At 41.6% G+C, this 20,135-nt stretch overlaps 1 protein-coding gene across 2 annotated transcripts in view; it reads right to left on the bottom strand.

The window, feature by feature from the left end:
- Window positions 1–515: 515 nt before the first annotated feature.
- ABCG4 (ATP binding cassette subfamily G member 4) overlaps window positions 516–20,135 on the bottom strand; it is a 124,961-nt gene continuing 105,341 nt past the window's right edge. For both annotated transcript variants that reach the window (XM_073602529.1, XM_073602530.1), the window contains exons 13-15: window positions 15,357–15,515; window positions 15,074–15,192; window positions 516–8,111 (exon numbers count right to left, since the gene is read on the bottom strand). In XM_073602529.1, the coding sequence (XP_073458630.1) occupies window positions 7,886–8,111; window positions 15,074–15,192; window positions 15,357–15,515 (504 nt within the window). In that variant the 3' untranslated portion in view covers window positions 516–7,885. The remainder of the gene's footprint in view (window positions 8,112–15,073; window positions 15,193–15,356; window positions 15,516–20,135) is intronic.

Here is a 20,135-nt window from a genome sequence, read left to right as displayed (position 1 = left end):
ATGCCTGCTCTTTTCTTGTGGGATAGGCAAGTCAGTTCTTCTTTAAAGCTGAACTCCAGGTGCAACATTTTTTTACATTTTTTATATATATTCATTAATAGCTACAAAGGATATAAATCAACTTTGTGAGCACCAAAATGCCTTTGTCAACCCAGGTATTACCTTGCCTTGTTAAGTATCAGTGATATCACCTCTGTGCTGTATATAGTCTGTGCAGACAGCAGATCCAGCAAGTCCCACCCACTGCAGGCTGCCTGCAGAAAACTGCAGGAGGGGGTGGAGACAAGACCAGTCACCCTGCACAAAGAGAGAAAGCAGTAGTGACTGGTCTTTATTACAGGAAGTTCCTGCACAGAGGAAAAGTTTCACATTGGATTAGTGCACCAAGTTCAGCTTTTAGCAATCTCATATAGATATGATGGTCAAGTGCACAAACAATTGTCCATATAGTGTATATAAAATAATCTTAATTGTTAAAGACTTCAGTAAGCATAAACAATACAAAAACACAAACACGTACAGTAAGTATACTGTTACAGTTTAATACATGAAAAGAAATTGTATAATCTTCTCAAGCAGCAACAATGGCATATGTTTCTTTTAAAAAGATTATTTCTATCATAACGCATATTTGGGTTGAGATATTCAAGATGTGCTTCAGTGCATGACAGTGACCATAGATTGCAGGTTACCTTGCAACCTTGGCACCATTACAATCTACTTTCATTGCTCAGTCTACTACAATTGTCATTTTGCACACCCTTCAATAGAATTGGCAACCCATACATCATCTCAAAATATTAACTACTTCAAGACCTAATTACATTAATATTAAAAAAACCTAGTAGTCTGTAGAATTCTAACACATTCATCTACATTTTCACTGATATTCTTAGAATAGAGTTGTGGAAACATACAGTAAGCATGCCTGCCAAAAAAAACTTAAAGTGCATGTAAAGATCTGGATAAAATGGATGTATTCACAAGTAAAAAAACTATTTGATATATGCTTACTACTTGATGTTTTACCATCACAAAACCTCTCATACATATGACTGCGATTTAGTATTAGGGCAGTATTGCTTAGTGGAGCAGACACATTCTAAAGCAACACAAGGATGTCAGTGCATATACTAGCAGCAGTTTATATTGCAAAACTATAGTATAAAGCAGCATTTCAGAGATTTGATTAAAAGACATTCTAAAAACAAATCTGAAAATGTACACCATCTGAGAAAAATAAGAATTTAATTACAGAATGTAAAGCAAAACCTGAGGTCATAAAAGAAACCTGTACTGAGGGAAATAATTAGGCTACAATTGCCAACCTTCTGAAAATGCGAATTACTTGGCTGTCAGTCACTACCTTCAATATTTTCTGAATTGATGATCGAAGAAAATGCAACCAGTGAAGTCAGAATACCTGACCTGCATGGTTGCCCTGGGACTAAGAATCTATTGAAGCCACTACTCAGCATTACAGCCAGGCAGTTTACATTTTCAAAAAGTAAAATCAGCACTTGAAGCCCTTGTGCTTCTCTTAGCACAAGTTTCCTTTGAAGTCCTCTGGCTAGGTGGGAAAAAGTGAGGTTGATTGCCAAGGAGGGGATACACATAGAAGAGCCATAGCCTGCAAGCTATGCCATCTCTCCCAAATGTACAGCAGAGGGTTTCATATTAGGACAGAAGTGTTTAGGGAAATGCAGTCTACCCATGGAGATATGGACATGACAAAACACAAGTGAATTAGCAGCCTTGTTCCCCCACATTGCTGTTTGGGAGATACATAACATGGACTAGAATGGGTAAAACTAAAGCATCTTATTCTAACATAACCTATCAAGGCTTGAGAAAGGCAATGGCCCCAAGATTACATATATGTTGGCCAACATTACCCTGCCCGGCTCAGGTATGATTTATAGAGAATAAAAATAAGCCAGACCTGCTGGGGAGGTTGCAAATTTGTTGGGTGCCACAGAAGCCAAAATGGAGATAATAAAATCACCTGCTAAAAAGAGCATAAATAGAACAATAATAGTCTCAGCATGTGGTCATATATAGCTCATATACTGTAAATACTTTTTAAAGGCATTAAATATAAACTTGAATGTTGGAAAAATTTAAGGTAATATGACTGAAAAGAAATATGGGAGAACGTGGGAACAGGTTAAAGGATATGTGAAAATAAGGAGATTGTAAAAGCAACACATTTTAAATGGGCCAAGGTATAATAGGGGTGTTCCTCAGGGTCTGGTATAAAGTCTTTTTATTGCTGACCTGGTAAAATAAGAAGAAATCTCAGCAAGATAATAGCATGTTTACAGATGGTTCATTCTAAAAATGGCAACATGGACAATTCAGACTCCCTTCTACCTTCATGCTGTGGGAACATGCCTGTTGGCATGCGCCTTGCTGCAACACATGAAAATTTGCTTGTTGCCGGTTGTGATGCTGTGGTGCCTTCAATTCTTAATGGCACCTCAATGTACCTTTCCAACACATGTGCATTTTTAGTGCATCATAATGCATGGTAATGTAATACTGTGCGTTGTGATGAGCTACCTTTCAAGAAAAAGCACATACACCTTTTATGGTGAGATTAAGGTGTGATTCTAGCTAACAGAGAGCCAAGCAGTAGCACACATTACCAAGCTGTAGATACAAAATAAAAAAAAAATACAATCTTGGATTGCATAAAAAAGGAGCTATAACATATAATATATAACATAAATATATCATTATCCCTGTATAAATTACTTATAAGGCCACAATTTGAATATGAAGTACAATTTTAGGCACCATGTTGTAAACATGATAGACCCGGAGAAGATACAGATGCTGCCAACTATATTAATAAAAACATTGGGAGAGGTATTTTCACAATGTAATGGATGCAGAAGAGCATCTAACATTTATGTTCTTTGTTCCAGCTGCTGTTTGATTACTCTCTGGGCTGGCAAATAGTGGAAGCAATAGCCAGAATGGGGGCTTATAATAAAAGTTTAGAACAGCTGGGCTTGTTTAGGTTAGAAAGAAAGACAATTTGAAGGTGACCTATTTTGCATAGATGAATACAGTCAAAAGCCAACGCAAATTTTATCAGTTTAACTTTTTATGGCAAACACTGTACATGGGACAAGAGGAAAGATTTTACCATCAATAAAGGAAGAGATTACATAGTTACATAGGTTGAAAAAACTTCATCTAATTCAACCAATAGAAAAAATAAATAGCAAACGTCCGTATACAGACAGAATCCTACACCCACAGTTGATCCAGAGGAAGGTAAAAAATAACAATTAAGCATGACCTAATTTGTTCCAGTGGGGGAAATCAAATTCCTTCCTGATCCCATGAAGACAATCAGACGTTCACTAGTTCAACCATCTCTGGTGTTATTACCTACAAATATAAATACCCAGTTGTATTTTGTTCATTTTGGAATGCATTCAGCTCTTTTTTAAAGCAATCTACTGAGCTGGTTAGAACTAGTTCTTGAGAGTCTATTCCACATTTTCAAAACTCTTATTGTGAAGAAATCTTTCAGTGTATGGAGGTTAAATTTCTTTTTCCTCCAGACGTAAAGGGTGCCCCCTTGTCCTTTCGTAATGACCTGAAAGTTAATACCTCAACACCAAGTTCACTATATGCACCACTTATGTATTTACAGTATACATGCTGATCATATCCCCCTTCTCAAGAGAGAATAAATTAATTTCCCCTAATCTTTTCTCATAACTTAACTCCTCCATGCCTCTTATCAGTTTGGTTGCTCTTCTCTGCACTTTCTCCAGTTCCCCAATATCCTTTTTATAAACTGGTGCCCAAAACTGCATATTCCAGATGAGGTCTTACTAATGCTTTGTATAGGAGCAAAGGTTCTTTGTGGTCAGAGTAATCACATTATGTAATGTTATAACATGGGAGACAAAACCACTACCAGAATTTGTCTGATTCCATACATAATAATAATATTCAAAATTCTAATTGCATAGGAAAGTATTGTACTATGTTGATTCAGGGAGTTATCTTGTGGGGTTAGTTAAGAATTTATTTTTGCCTTCAGAGACAAAATCATATTTTCACAACCAATTTTGTTATGACTTCATCTGGACCAAAACTGCTGGAGTTTGAGAAAGGTTAAATTTGCCTGTTTTTTCAATGTTAATAACTATGTGACTAGCGTAGCCAAAAGTAATCTGACCATGCTGTTCCTTGTCAACTTTATACTACACTTAGTTCTTGTACATTTAAAGAATGAGTGTTGGTAACATACTTTGGTTAACAAACAGCAGTGTTAATTGAGTGTGCCTCTAATGCCGCGTACACACGAGCGGACTTTACGGCAGACTTTGCCCGGCGGACGGGATTTGGTCGGACAATTCGATTGTGTGTGGGCTCCAGCGGACTTTGTTTTCTCAAAAGTTGGACGGACTTAGATTTGAAACATGTTTTAAATTAATCCGTTGAAATCGAATCCGGTCGAAAAGTCCACCGTCTGTATGCTAGTTCGACGGACAAAAAGCCACGCTAGGGCAGCTATTGGCTACTGGCTATGAACTTCCTTGTTTTAGTCCGGTCGTACGTCATCACGTACGAATTCGACGGACTTTGGTGGATTGTGTGTAGGCAAGTCCGTTCATTCAGAAAGTCCGTCGTAAAGTACGTCGAAAAGTCCGCCGGGCAAAGTCTGCCGTAAAGTCCGCTCGTGTGTACGCGGCATAAGACATTTTGGGACATTGAAAACCGAAAGGTCTACAATGTACAGTATAATCTGATGAGATTGAGCAGTTCATACTAATTTGGTGTTGTTAACTATAGAAGTGCAAAGAGGCACCGTGCCAAACTCCTAATACAACTTTAACTGTTAAATGGCTTCCAAAACTAATATTTCAGATATGGATTAAAGCCATCCGGCTGAATTGACAATTAGCATTTTTATCTTTCTTGAGGACTCCATCTATAAGGTATAGTCCATGTTTTAAAGCACTTTCTTTGTTAGATGCACATTATGCTTACACAAGCAAGTACTACTTTTTTATTTTAATATGCAACCAATTATGATTTTCTAAACCTTCAAATTTCTCCTCCTTGAAGCCACAGCAACAGTACTATGCAGAACAATTGGCTCAATAGTTTTTTCCAGAAGTCAGCACAAAGCATGAGCTTTCTTCTTAGCATGCTATAAGTCTAAAGGGTAACCAGGAGTACCATCCTTTTAAAACATTGAGGATGAGTTACTAAAACTGGAGAGTGCAACATTTGGTGTAGCTGTGCATAGTAGCCAGTCTAACTTCAGCTTGTTCAATTAAGTTTGACAAAAAACCTTGAAGCTGATTGTTTTTTATGCAGAGTTGCGGCAGATTTTGCAGTCTCCAGTTTTATTAATCAAGACTGTGTTTACATTTGTAGATCAGGCGATAGGCTTTCATGTAGACATGATTCTTCTACAGTCTTCTGAAGGAACAGCCCCCCCTCACCCCATCTCCTTCCCATTATCTGTACTCTGTTCTGTAGGGGGCAGGAGAGACATCAGGGGGTCTAACAGACCCCTGCTGCTCCTACATTAAAGAGAGGCCCCTTTGACCCTATATCTGAAAACAGTAAAGTTAATTGTAAAAAAAAAAAAAAAAAAAAAAAACATAACATAAAATAAAAAAAACAAAACAAAATAGTTTTAAGTCTGGCCACCCCCGCGTACAGACATATAAGAATATAAACACATGCAATGAGTATGAGTGCGGCTACGCTTACTATGAGTACGCCTATGCATGAAAACAATTGAGCTACACGTTACATATCACCACAAACATTGGAGTGGAACAGTAATTCTCTAAACTGGGTACCAAAGTTTGTTGCTGTTTCACGGACATGCACAATTTTAACGCTTGACATATTGGGTATCTATTTACTCTTCACAATCTCATCTTTTATATTTTGCCAAACATTGGGTGATATATTGTTTGTGTGCACTAAAATTAACCTTAATGTTTTAATAACTGAAATTTTGCATTTGATAAACATGTGCTAATATCATGTGACATTAAAAATTGCAACTACCATTATTGTATTCTCCAGAGTATTTGCTTTCAGAAAACATATATTGTTTGGGGGGTGGTGGGTGTTTAACCAACCTTCATACTAAAATGTGCATTTTAACGTATGCAAAATATAAAAAAATGGCTTTGGTAGAGAGGTAGTTAATATCTATAGAACAAAGTCAGGTACTGTATGGGACTGCAATAGCATTTCCTAAAAAAAAAAAATTGTACTCTATATAGCATACTTTCAAGTGATTTTTTAAATATGTGATATTAAACAAAGCAACATAATATAAAAAATTGAAATCATCAAGAGTAGAGAATACACAAAAAGCAAAAAAAAAAAAATTATTGGAAAGGTTTTTGACAATAGTAACAGTTATTAGACTTTTATCCTCTGTGGGCATAACACTATGATTGCCTACTACTTATTGCTTCTATATTAATGCTCACATAACTAGAAGCCTAGGCATTTAACCATGTGATCTCTTTTGAAAGAGAGGATCAGGGCTCAGACATGGTGATCATACCTTCACTAAAGATTAAGTAATCAAAGACTTGGGGTTTTAATTAATTAATCAATACTGGAGGGTTCCTGTAGCAGCATTTTCCCTTGGAATGATATTTCAATCCTGTTAGTATTTATCTACCTATCCCAACAAAACTGTTAACATTGCATTAGTACCATGGCAAAACACAGTTTAACTTTAATGCCCTCCTCCCCAGCTACATGTGTGTACCTACCCCTCACATCAACGCTGTTCTGTGCAGCTACTGGATGCAATCAAAACAGTCCCTTTTAAGTTCCAAATTTCTCCATCTTACACAGAGCTGAAAACTCCCCCAGCCCCAGGTGACATCATTGGGCCAATCAGCAAACACCTACACTAGATTGAGTCATCCTTCACACCTGGAATTACCAGGTACTTTCCTCATTCCTTGCAACTGAGGAGAACGGTGTAGGAATAAAGTATTTTCTGTTGAAGGACTGGGCATTACAGCAAACTTATTGCTATGCTTTACATGGACAAAACACAAGCTTGCTTTAAGTCAACAAGAAGTTTAGGTCCTCTTTATCATCTGGTAGACGTCATGAATGACATCCTATAAAGTAAAATTCTAGATAAATAATGCTACATGCGGTGGGATATAATTATGAAGATCTGGTTCTATACTCTTGAGACAATTAGAAGGATAAGCAACAATATAATTCCTCCATCAGATGACAAGGTACTACTCCTTGCTTGAAAGTCCTCCATTAGGTGACACGTGACAAGGTAGTACTCCTTGCTTGAAAGTCTTCCATTAGGTGACAAGGTAGTACTTCTGGCTTTAAAGTCCTCCAAAAGCCGACAAGGTACTTTCCCTTGCATGAAAGTCCTCCATTAGGTGACATAGTACTACTCCTTGCTTGAAAGTCCTCCAAAAGCTGACAAGGTACTTCCTCTTGCATGAAAGTCCTCTATTAGGTGACAAGGTAGTACTCCTTGCTTGAAAGTCTTCTATTAGGTGGCAAGGTAGTACTTCTTCCATATCCTGCAGCCATCGGCTATCTTGGTCCCTAAGCTGATTTTTAGTTTAAAAGAGATTCAGTAAACATGCTTCATTACCCAAAAATTAGAACAGGAGACTTTTGTGCCACTCTCTGAAGAAACTGTGCATATTTCCATCACTTAGTTCAATTTATCATGACGGATGTTCAGAAAACAAAAAGTGAGATGTGACTGGAACATTTGAAAGTGGGGATCTCGTAAGATGACTTTTTTTGTAACAAGTCTGTGTCCTGTATTTCATTTGCAGAACAAAATTCTGTGTATGGAAATAAAATCCACGAATACTGCCTTCTATCGTTCAGACTTAACGCGGTAACGTAACACAAGATAAGCGAGTAGGCGGAGCCCAATAAAGAACCCACCGAGCACTAGAAAGTCCACATATAGCTTTGCATCCTCAACATCTAATTGCTGCAGGACTTGTTGGGGATGCTGGAATGTGCAAGGAGGCTCAGCGCATTGAAGGTCAGCGCGGTCCATTCCATAAATGGCCAGGATTACACCTTCAAATCCATATCTGTAGGACAAAGGGAGATATGATAAAAGAAGTACAGATAATCTAAATCTTCATTTGCTGCCTTTTTGAGCACATGCAAATCTGCAGCAATCTCTATGTACTTTTTTTGAACTAATACACTATATATATATATATATATATATATATATATATATATATATATATATAAAAACAGTGGGGACAGTTTTCAGACCCCCTTAAATTTTTCACTCTTTATTATATTGCAGCCATTTGCTAAAATCATTTAAGTTCATTTTTTTCCTCATTAATGTACATACAGCGCTCCATATTGACAGAAAAACAGAATTGTTGACATTTTTGCAGATTTATTAAAAAAGGAAAACTGAAATATCACATGGTCCTAAGAATTCAGACCCTTTGCTCAGTATTTAGTAGAAGCACCCTTTTGATCTAATACAGCCATGAGTCTTTTTGGGAAAGATGCAACAAGTTTTTCACACCTGGATTTGGGGATCCTCTGCCATTCCTCCTTGCAGATCCTATCCAGTTCTGTCAGGTTGGATGGTAAACGTTGGTGGACAGCCATTTTTAGGTCTCTCCAGAGATGCTCAATTGGGTTTAAGTCAGGGCTCTGGCTGGGCCATTCAAGAACAGTCATGGAGTTGTTGTGAAGCCACTACTTCGTTATTTTAGCTGTGTGCTTAGGGTCATTGTCTTGTTGGAAGGTAAACCTTCGGCCCAGTCTGAGGTCCTGAGCACTCTGGAGAAGGTTTTCGTCCAGGATATCCCTGTAGTTGGCTGCATTCATCTTTCCCTCGATTGCAACCAGTCGTCCTGTCCCTGTAGCTGAAAAACACCCCCACAGCATGATGCTGCCACCACCATGCTTCACTGTTGGGACTGTATTGGACAGGTGATGAGCAGTGCCTGGTTTTCTCCACACATATCACTTAGAATTAAGGCCAACATGTTATATCTTGGTCTCATCAGACCAGAGAATCTTATTTCTCACCATCTTGGAGTCCTTCAGGTGTTTTTTAGCAAACTCCATGCGGGCTTTCATGTGTCTTGCACTGAGGAGAGGCTTCCATCGGGCCACTCTGCCATAAAGCCCCAACTGGTGGAGGGCTGCAGTGATGGTTGACTTTCTACAACTTTCTCCCATCTCTGGAGCTCAGCCACAGTGATCTTTGGGTTCTTCTTTAACTCTCTCACCAAGGCTCTTCTCCCCCGATAGCTCAGTTTGGCCAGACGGCCAGCTCTAGGAAGGGTTCTAGTCATCCCAAACGTCTTCTATTTAAGGATTATGGAGGCCACTGTGCTCTTAGGAACCTTAAGTGCAGCAGAAATTTTTTTGTAACCTTGGCCAAATCTGAGCCTTGCCACAATTCTGTCTCTGAGCTCTTCAGGCAGTTCCTTGGACCTCATCATTCTCATTTGCTCTGACATGCACTGTGAGCTGTAAGGTCTTATATAGACAGGTGTGTGGCTTTCCTAATCAAGTCCAATCAGTATAATCAAACACAGCTGGACTCAAATGAAGGTGTAGAACCATCTCAAGGATGATCAGAAGAAATGGACAGCACTTGAGTTAAATATATGAGTGTTACAGCAAAGGGTCTGAATACTTAGGACCATGTGATATTTCAGTTATTCTTTTTGAATAAATCTGCAAAAATGTCAACAATTCTGTGTTTTTCTGTCAATATGGGGTGCTGTGTGTACATTAATGAGGAAAAAAATGAACTTAAATTATTTTAGCAAATGACTGCAATATAACAAAGAGTGAAAAATGTAAGGGGGTCTGAATACTTTCCATCCCCACTGTACACACAATAAATGATAGACAGAAGAATACTAGCTTTAAATGTTTCAAAAGGTAAGGTGGTCCTTTATGCTGACATATACACTTCATACATGGGGGGGGGCTGATTTACTAATGACAAATAGACTGTTCTCTTTGCAAGGGAAGTTGCACTTTGCAAGGGATTTACCCCCCAGAGCGTAATGAATGTGGTGACACTCTGCTCACTTCCATCATCCAATCATGTGCAAACAAAAATGCTTTTTTTATATATTCACTACGCTTCACTAAGAGAAAATTCTCTTGCAAAGTGCAAGGTTTTGGGCAAAAAAAAAATGCTTTATATGCAGTGGCATGGTGCTCCTTTTTTTGGGGGGGCAGCAATATGCAATAAATACCATAGGCATGTGCACGTGGTGTTGCTTATTTACTCCATGTAAACTCCATGTTTACTGTACGCTGCCCGAATCTCTAGAATATTGATGGGTAAGGTCCACTCGGTTTTGGACCATTTCCCTTGGACAGTCGTCTCTTCCAGAACTGCTCCCCAATCCGAAAGGCTAGCATCTGTTGTTACCACCTTCCAGGTAACTGGTAAGAAGGATTTCCCTTTCCGCAGCACCTGTTTTAAGTGGTCTCTCAAGGATTGACACCAATTGCCACCACTGCAGGTTGAGCTACTGAACCTGCCAAGGAAAAAATATTTTTAACAGGAATTCCAACTTTTTATTGGTTGGATCCCCAAGCATTTGAGTGTTGTCAACAGGACAAGTCAAACTTTTATTTACAGAGGATATAGCAGCGTCAATTGCTGGTATACCCCAAATCTTTGTAAATATTTCTTCCATAGGATAAAGTGTTGAAAACTTTTTAGGAGGGAAAAAATGTTTATCTGGGTGATCCCACTCAGAATAAATAAGCTTTTCAGCAATGAATGAACAGGAAAAGCATGCACAGCATGAGGAGGCCTCAGTGAACCCAAAGAAGAAGTGGGCTTTTCAACTGACTCCGTTACTTGTAACTTAAATGTGGATCATTACAGTAAGAGAATACACCAGCAATTTCTCAGCCCGTGAAGCTGAAGAGGGTCCTTCCCCACTTGATTCCTCAGAAGAGAAGTCATCAGTCTCTTCCCAATCCCCTGAGGTGGATTTGTCTCCCCTTTCCCAGAGTTCCTCTGTTTCAGGGTCCTGGGTAGTAGAAGGGGACCTAATGCGTTTTCTTCCACTTTGTGAAGATGCTTTTAAAGCCTCTAATCTTTCCTCTAATCCACTCATGGCTGAGGAAAAAACCTCCTGAGTAATATATACAGGGGCTGAAATGCCAGTAGCAGTTGCAGCCCCTAACCCTGACGGCTCACTCTGACCAGCCTCCCTATGTCTTTTAGGGGGCGATGGTGTTGCAGAGGGGGGGACCTCAGAGCCTGAGGGAGATCCCTTTGAGCCCTTGTTTTTCGGGGTATTTGTACCTCCCCTTCTGCCCATAGTACTAAGCACAAATGCAGAGGTACTACCAGAAATGCACCCACTGCTGAGCAAAATAGTTCAGCAACTGCCGCTGCTATCAAGGCTCAGTCTGATGCTAAGTATACGTGCCTGGGAATGCCTGTGTCACCCACACTCACATGCCATCCATCTGCTCTGTGTCCCTCCTTTAGCTGTGTGCACCTGCAAAAAGTGTACCTTTATAGCTATGCATAGCCCGCGTTGTGGGCGGGCATTGAACCACCACAACGCCGTGCTGATGCTCCGCCCCCCCTCCTCTGACCACCCCTTCCGCCTCCCCCTCATCTTTTTTCAAAAAAGACCGCTTTCCCGCGTGAGCGGGGGCTCCGATCCGACTGGAACGCACGTGGAGGGGGGGCTGGGGCAGAGGAGAGAGGAGGGCAGGTGGATGGAGAGCCACCGTAATGGGGGCGGCAGCGGGAGCGGTGCGGCATACCGCCAACTGACCCATGGCCTCTAGCCTGGAAGGAAAGCTGTGGGGGGACATTCCTGAAAAGAAAAAAAAACCCTTCCCACATCCTACCTGGAACTTGGGCTCGGAGGAAGCTTGCAGCTTGTGACACAAAGCAAGACTGACAAGCATGGAACAGGAACGTGCTCTTGACAGCCCCCGGTGGCGACTTTAGGCATAGCAACATTTACTTAAACGAGAAAATCCACAAGAATTAGAAAAATTCCTTAGGAATCACCCTTACCTTATCCGGCTGCAGGGTTCTGTGGTAAACCAAACAGATCCAATCTTCACCACTCACGGTGGGCTCCGTTAAAAAACCTTCAGGAACCGGGGCCCCTTGTTATGGGGGGATCCACACTCCTGGGCCTGTAAAGCACCCCGCCAGGAAAATATGGCTGAAAAAAACAAACATTGGATCCTGGGGTCCAGCCCTCTAAAAAGAGAAGAGTTACAGGCAAAACCGTGTTTCTTCGGACACGAGGCCCGGGTACCATTCAATTCGGCCTGGAAATGACACTTTGAATGAATCCGGTTGCATGGCTTGCCCCAGCAAAGATTTTTCCAGCAGAGCTCAGCACAGCACGTCTTTACTCGTGACCAACACCTTAGACACTGGCGAAAAAACTGAGGTACTCCCAGTAAGGGGAGGGGTTATATGGGGAGCTAAACTTCCTCTCTAGGGTGTGCCAGTGTCCATCACCTAGAGGTGCCTATATAACCCATTCAGTAAATACTGTGGCTCTGTGTCCCGTGATGTACGAAAAAGAAATTGTGATTTTACTCCTCACTACCTATCACAGTTACGAAGGCCCTGAAATGTCAAGTTAGCACAAACCCCAACAAATGAACACATTTTGGAAAGTAGATACCCCAAGGTATTTGCTAAGAGGCATGGTGAGTATTTTGCAGCTCTCATTTGTTTTTGAAAAATGTATATATTTTTTTCTTTTTTTTAATTTTCAAAACTTTGTGACAAAAAGCGAGATCTGCAAAATACTCAACATGCCTCTCAGCAAATAGCTTGGGGTGTCTACTTTCCAAAATGGGGTCATTTGGGAGGGGGTTTGTGCTATCTGGGCATTTCATGGCCTCCAAAACTGTGATAGGCAGTGAGGAGTGAAATCAAAAATTTATGCCCTTAGAAAGCCTGAAGGCGGTGCTTGGTTTTCGGCGTCCTGTAGGCGGCTAGACTGCCAAAAAGTCTCACACATGAGGTATGCCCATACTCAGGAGAAGCAGCAGAATGTATTTTGGGGTGTAATTCCACATATGCCATGTTTGAACAATCTGTCATTTAGTGACAACTTTGTGTAAAAAAAATAATAATAATAATTTTCCCGAAACTTGTGACAAAATATAAAATATTCCATGGACACAACATGCCTCTCAGCAAATAGCTTGAAGTGTCTTCCTTTTAAAATGGGGTAATTTGGGGGGGTTTTGTGCTATCTTGACATTTCATGGCCTCCGAAACTGTGATAGGTAGTGAGGAAGTGAAATCATCATTTTACGCCCTTAGAAAGCCTGAAGGCGGTGCTTGGTTTTCGGGTTCCTGTACACAGCTAGGCCCATGGCATGTTTGAGCAATATATCATTTAGTGACAACTTTTTGTAATTTTTTTTTTTTGTCATTTTTCAATCACTTGTTACAAAAAATAAAATATTCAGAAAATATTCAATGGGCTCAACATGTCTCTCAGCAATTTCCTTGTGTCTACTTTCTGAAATGGAGACATTTGGAGGGGGGGGGGGGGGGGGGGGGGGTGCGGTTGTACTGCCCTGCCATTTTAGCACCTCAAGAAATTAGATAGGCAATCATTAACCAAAAGCTGTGTCAATTCCAGAAATTCCAGAAAATGTACCCTAGTTTGTAGACACTATAACTTATGTGCAAACCAATAAATATAGGCTTATTGACGTTTTTTTTACCAACGACATGCGGCCTAAATGTATGACTAAAATTGAGTTTATTGGAATTTTTATAGCAAAAAGTAGAAAACATCATTTTTTTTTCAAAATTTTCTGTATTTTTCCGTTTATATCGCAAAAAATAAAAATTGCAGAGGCAATCAAATACCATCAAAAGAAAGCTCTATTTGTGGGAAAAAAAGACGCAGTTTGGGTACAGCATTGCATGACCGCGCAATTACCAGTTAAAGCAGCGCAGTGCCCAATTGTAAAAAGTGCTCCGGTCATTGAGGGGCCAATTCTTCCAGGGCTGAAGTGGTTCATTATTTTATGAGTCTACAGATAGTAGATCACAATTGTAACTGAAGTCCTAATGTTTGCTAACAAATAGCTGTTTGCCCACATAGCATTGGGGGCAGGCACAGACAGCAACTGACACTTCCAGGAAATGTTTGGATTAAATAATGGGAGAAAACGTTTTTTAAAAAGTTAATGGGGGGGGGGGGGGGTGTAGAGATTTCAGAGCATCCACACAGAGTCATAAAGCACTCACACCCACATAAAAAATGTAAAGCACACGCACGGCATATGCTCTGAATGCAGACTATTTGCATTAAGAGCATACATTCATGTGCATGTGAGTGCTTTACACCACCCCCTGGACATAACCGCATACAGCCATGTCTTCTAATTTCTGTCTATGGATGGCTGTATGCAACAGCTGTAGGTCCTTGGAAAGTTTTTACAGAGGCTCTGGACACTGTACAGCCCTCTTATGGCTGTGTGAATGGACATGTCAAGATTAAAGCGGGAGTCCGGCGACCAATCTTTTTTTTTTTTTTTTTAGGTCATTGAGACACTTTGCTAACCCCAAAATAATACTCACAGTTTGGGTGTAATATTTCCGCCTCTGTCTGTTTTCGTACTGAAGAATAACTTAAAAAATGTGATGCTGGCAGTTTCCATCTTGCTTGTGGGCATGTGAAGCCCACAAGCATTGATTTCCTGGATGCGGTGAATGCTGTTCATTCACAGCTTGTTCACACGCATGATCATTGTTTCTGCACTGAATCTTGGGAAGCCTGACACTAAGCTCCCAGGAGACAGTGCGGCGCCGGGGAAAGGCAATAACCACACCTACTCCCATGGGAGGAGAGACAGGAAGTGCCACAATAAAGTACAATATAAAGGTAATTACAGCGATAAAAAAATTTTCATGCCGCATTTGAACATCTATGCAATTAACTGAAGGGGGTAAGATTAAGTTAAAAAGTTGAGTGGAACCCCGCTTTAAGATATACAGAAACTGTTCAACTTGATCTCCTCTAACCTGACATATGAGATGTAGGAACTCCATTGCAGATATGTCGGGATGGTTTTAAAGCTGACAAAGAAGCCTGAGAATAATAGTACAGGTATTGCAGTTACTGGACCAACAAAAGTCGCAACCTAGAAATGAAAAGGATTGGTAAAATTAGCATTAAAAGTCAATTACAAACATTCAACATAATAAAAAGAATGCAGGCTATGAGCAAAATGATTTTAATACACGTAAACTATATAGATAATTTGACACCTTAAAGGCTATGAAGTTGGTCAAGACTGGAGCTCACCTGTAAGGAGTTGGATGCTGCACCAATAAGAAGCCCCAGAGACTGGGCCACAAGAGCAGTAGATGTGGAAAGAGCAGTAAAAAGGAGAAAACGTGTAGCCTCCAAGGGTTGACTGGTCATCCAATATACAATGCTACAATATGCCACAGGACATAAAATCTGAAATTTAAGATAAAACATATTATTCTATAAGATTTTGAACTATGAATCTGGATGTTCGGAGGATGATTGGATGTCACTGCTTTGATAGGAACAATAACTACAGCCTACAAAGGCCAGCTGAAGTGGCGTAGGCACTGTTTATAGGCTGAAGAGGTTTGAAGCTGGCCAGCTGACACATACAGATTTCATTCAGCTTGCGGGCTAAACAAAATAAATCTAACAGATTCCTCCATCCAGGCTAACAGTGCGATTGAATGAATCCACCCTGGCGGGCTATTGTATTCTGAATGGCTGCAGATGCTCTTAACCTGACAACTTTCTGACAAAAGTCATTTGAAAGATCAAACTTTGTCCAGTGGAGCAGTGCAGGCAAGGATATGCACTGCTCAAATTTCGGACAAGCCAGCTGAAATATGGGCAGTGTACGGCCATATTATCATATAATATTATGGATGTCCAATTTGTGGTAGGATATGTCAGAAATCAATATTTCATAGTTACATAGTTGGTAAGGTTGAATAAAAACACCAGTTTATCCAGTTCAGCTTGTGTGGGTGTGGGTGGGTGCGTGTGTTTATGTCAATGTAATGTGCTAAACTCAGAAAATGATGTACATTATAAGAATTGCTTGTACTGACCAGGATCCATTTTGAAATCAATACCTTCAATTTGTTCCCCTTCAGCACTCCTCTGAGTTTGAAACTTTTAGTTAGAGGGAACTACAGCTATAGATCTTCTAAAAAATTACTGATTTGTGGGTACCTAACAATTTCTCTTTTTAAAGATTTGTTTAGTGAAGATTTGAAGTGAACCTACAACTTACATATAGTATGCAATTTAAACTAAGTATAAGATGAAAACATGCCTATGATGAGGATATCGTTTGCCAAAACCACATGTAAAAATAAGCAGGAGATCCAGATATTAAGGCAGCTGTAGTATGCAAATTATAACTTTCCATTTATTGGTCAATTTTGTGCCTACCCCATCTTCTCGTTAGTCAATGAGGCTGTCCACCATGTTAAAGGAACTGAGTACTGAGGGCTTGGGAAGTGGAGGGGAATGGAGAGAAATTTAACATTTACAGGTAATGTCACAATTAGCACTTAATTCCAGCTGCCAAAATCTCTAGATCCACTGAATTGTTCAATGGCTTTCACTAAAGGGAACCTCCGCATAATCACAGGGCTGGCCGGAACTAGGGGTTGGCAGGAAGGGTAGCTGCCCTGTAGTGATATCATGTGAGGTGGGTTGAAGTCTTCCTGCCGCTACAATCTAACAGAAGTATTGACAACAGCGTTACTACTACTGTCAGCATTGAGCTGTAGAGGAGGAGAGAGCTGGAAGGAGGTTTGGGCTGTAATCTCTCTCCCCTCCAGATTCTTGTGGTAGAAGGAAAGATGTGGGGAGATTTCTGCTGGAGGGGGAATTTGGGGGTGACAGGGTAAGATTTGTTCTAGGAGGGGAAATTTGTGGGGGGAGAGGATCCATGCTGCGGTGATTTGGGGTGTGTGATAGAAAGGGTGATATGTGTTGTGAGGGAGCATGGGGGAAGAGGATTTGTGCTAGAAAGGGAGAATTGGGGGGGGGGGGGATTTATGCAAATAGGGATGACTGAGGAGGACTTGTGTTAGGAGGGTAAATTTGGAGGGGGGTGTGCAGGAAGAATGGGATTGGGATAGGGGATTTGTGGTTAGAGGGGAATTTGAGGGGTAGAGTACTGTATTTATTGGCGTATAACACTCACTTTTTCACCGTGAAAATCGGGTGCAAATAGCGTATGCGTGTTATACGCCAATACTTCAATTTTAGCTGCCTCTGAGGGGACAGGGAGGGGGGCGGGATGAGCGCCGTCAGATTAAATACAGTGAGAATCTCCTGTTTACTTGGCGGCCTCTGTAATAGAAAGTCCCGTCTCCTGGGCCGCCATTGGGCCACTGTTCTGTCTATCATAGGAGATTCTCACTGTAATCTGTCGGCGCTTGTCCCGCCCCCCTCCCTGTCCCCTCTAGGCTGCAGATGGGCATCGATCAGGCTGCATTGATGGCAGTGGTGAGGCTGCTGCATTGATGGCAGTGGTGAGGCTGCTGCATTGATGGCAATGGCAAGGCTGCTACATTGATGGCAATTGTGAGGCTGCATTGATGTAGACTAATGAGGCTGCATTGATGGCACTTGTGAGGCTGCAGATGGGCATTGATCAGGCTGCATTGATGGCATTGGTGAGGCTGCAGATGGGCACTGACCCTTATTTTGCTTCAAAGTTCCTTATTAAAAATTTAAGTTTTTTTCCTGAAACTTCCCTCTTAAAATGAATGTGCGTGTTATACGCCGATAAATACGGTATTTTTTTTAGGGGAGGGGGATTTGGGGAGGAAGAGGATTTGAGCTGGGTGGGGGAGGGGGGCAAAGATTTATACTGGGTTGGGAATTACATTAGGGGGGGTGTACTGAGAATAGGGGGAATTTTCGTTTGGGGAGAGTTTTGGATTTCAAAGGGAATTTATGCTTAGGGGGTAGGGTAAGCATGTAGATTAGTGCTCAAATTTTATCAGGGGGGAGGGATTTTTTGCTGACACACAATCAATGTTCATACATCTTGCGGGGGGGGGGATATCAACTCAGATGGAAAGGTTTGTTTAATCACCGCTTCTTCACTAGATAGGGAAAGAAAAGGAATGTTTGTATGTTTCTGGCCTCTATAATTATCTTTCAGCCTTTATTATTAATGTTAAAACACTTAAAATGACAATGGAAAAGTAATGATATAAAGTGAAAAGAGGAGAGAGAAGCGCCAAGCCAATCCTTTAAACAGCATAGGGATATATTCAGTATATAGGTAAAAACAACACTAAAAACTAGCGTGAACAATGTTGGAGCACTTGCAGAGTGCTAGAGCGGGTGGGAGCTTCTATATGCAGTGTCACAGGAGCATAGGAGGACCGCTGGGGGTCTCTATTGAAGGATCCACAAGCGACTTGTGTTAGCCACAGCTAGAGCCTCGGTAAGCCTTGTGGAGACACCGGCTGTGTATCTCTGGGTGGTAGTGGTCCAGGGCTCCCTTTACAGCCTCCATTTAGAGACTGTCATTTTTAGGGGTTCATCCCCCAGAACTTTCAATCCACTCACCATTCACAAGGTTGCACCTTAATGTATCAGCATGCAGATGCATTCCTTTTAAATTTTAAACTTTAATCTTTTTCATCAGATGGTTTAGCGCTGAACATTATACCAATATTGCGTATATGTTTCCTCCTAATTATCTGCATAAATAGGTACAACCTAACAGATTTGTCAGAAAAGCTTTATTTTCCATTCAGAATCAACATTTTCTATGAGACACTATACGTGTGTTTCTCAACTCCAGTCCTCAAGGTGCCCCAATAGGTCATGTTTTAAGGCTTTCCATTATTTTGCACGGGTGATTTGATCAGTTCCACCGCCTTAGTAATTACCACAGCTGTTTCATCTGAGGGAAATCCTGAAAACATGACCTGCTGGGGCGTCGTGAGGACTGGAGTTGAGAAACACTGCACTATACTACAAAATACTCCCACAAATGCGGGCCATTGATTGCAACCAAGATTTGTTAATTTGCATACACAAAAAAAGTATTTTTCCTAACAAATTCATTCAAGACCATGTTGCAAAAATGAATACACCTCAATGAAAGTCTTAGGGGCAAAGTTAAATTTTAGACAACAAAATCTTAATTAACCACTTTAATACAGGCAGGGCCGGAAGGCCCTACCGGGATACCGGGAGATTTCCGGTAGGCCGCCTGCCGTGAGGCCGCTTTGAGTTGCGGCTGCAGTGCTCCCCTCTCTCCTGCTCCTGTGTGTCACGGAGCTGGCTGGGTCTGTGTTCGGCGGCGGCGCTGAAACATGGTCCCGCCCCCTAGACCGGCTTGTGTGATAGTAGATAGAATCAGTGTTCCGCCTATCACACGAGCCGGTCTAGGGGGGGCGGGACCATGTTACAGCGCCGCCGCCGAACACAGACCCAGCCAGCTCCGTGGTCCACATGAGTAGATGCCCGCCCGTACAGTCCGCCCTGTGTGCCTGGATAGGAGGATTGGCGGGGGGCCGCATATAGAGGAAATTAGCTTTCTATATTCCTCCATGCAGCCGCTGAATACTTGCAGGAGGGAGAGGAAGAGAATCAAGCATTCAGCGGCTGCATAGAGAAATATAGAAAGCTAATTTCCTCTATATGCGGCCCCCCGCCGATCCTCCTATCCAACTTCTTTTACTGGCCCCCCCAGTTCTCCTTGTGCTCCCTGGCTCCCCCCCATGCTCTCCTCCCCTCACCACACTCTCCACCCCCCCCCCCAACAGTTCTCTCCACCCCTGTTTTTTCTGCTCTCCAGCTCTCCCCATCCTTCTCTAGCCACCATCCCAGTGCTCTTCACTCCCCCAGTGCTCTCCACCCATGTTCTTTCTCCCCCCCAGTGCTCTCCAGCTCTCCCCATCACTCTCCAGCCCCCACCCCAGTGCTCTCCGCCCCCCACAGTGCTCTCCAGCCCCCCATTCTCCGCACCCCTGTTCTTTCGGTCCCCCCCCCCGGTGCTCTCAAGCTCCACCCATCGCTCTCCAGCCCCCCCCCGTGCTCTTTGCC

The sequence above is a fragment of the Aquarana catesbeiana genome, linkage group LG10 (genome assembly GCF_042186555.1).
Source record: "Aquarana catesbeiana isolate 2022-GZ linkage group LG10, ASM4218655v1, whole genome shotgun sequence".
NCBI lineage: Eukaryota > Metazoa > Chordata > Amphibia > Anura > Ranidae > Aquarana > Aquarana catesbeiana.
This window is presented reverse-complemented; position numbering and strand designations above follow the sequence as displayed.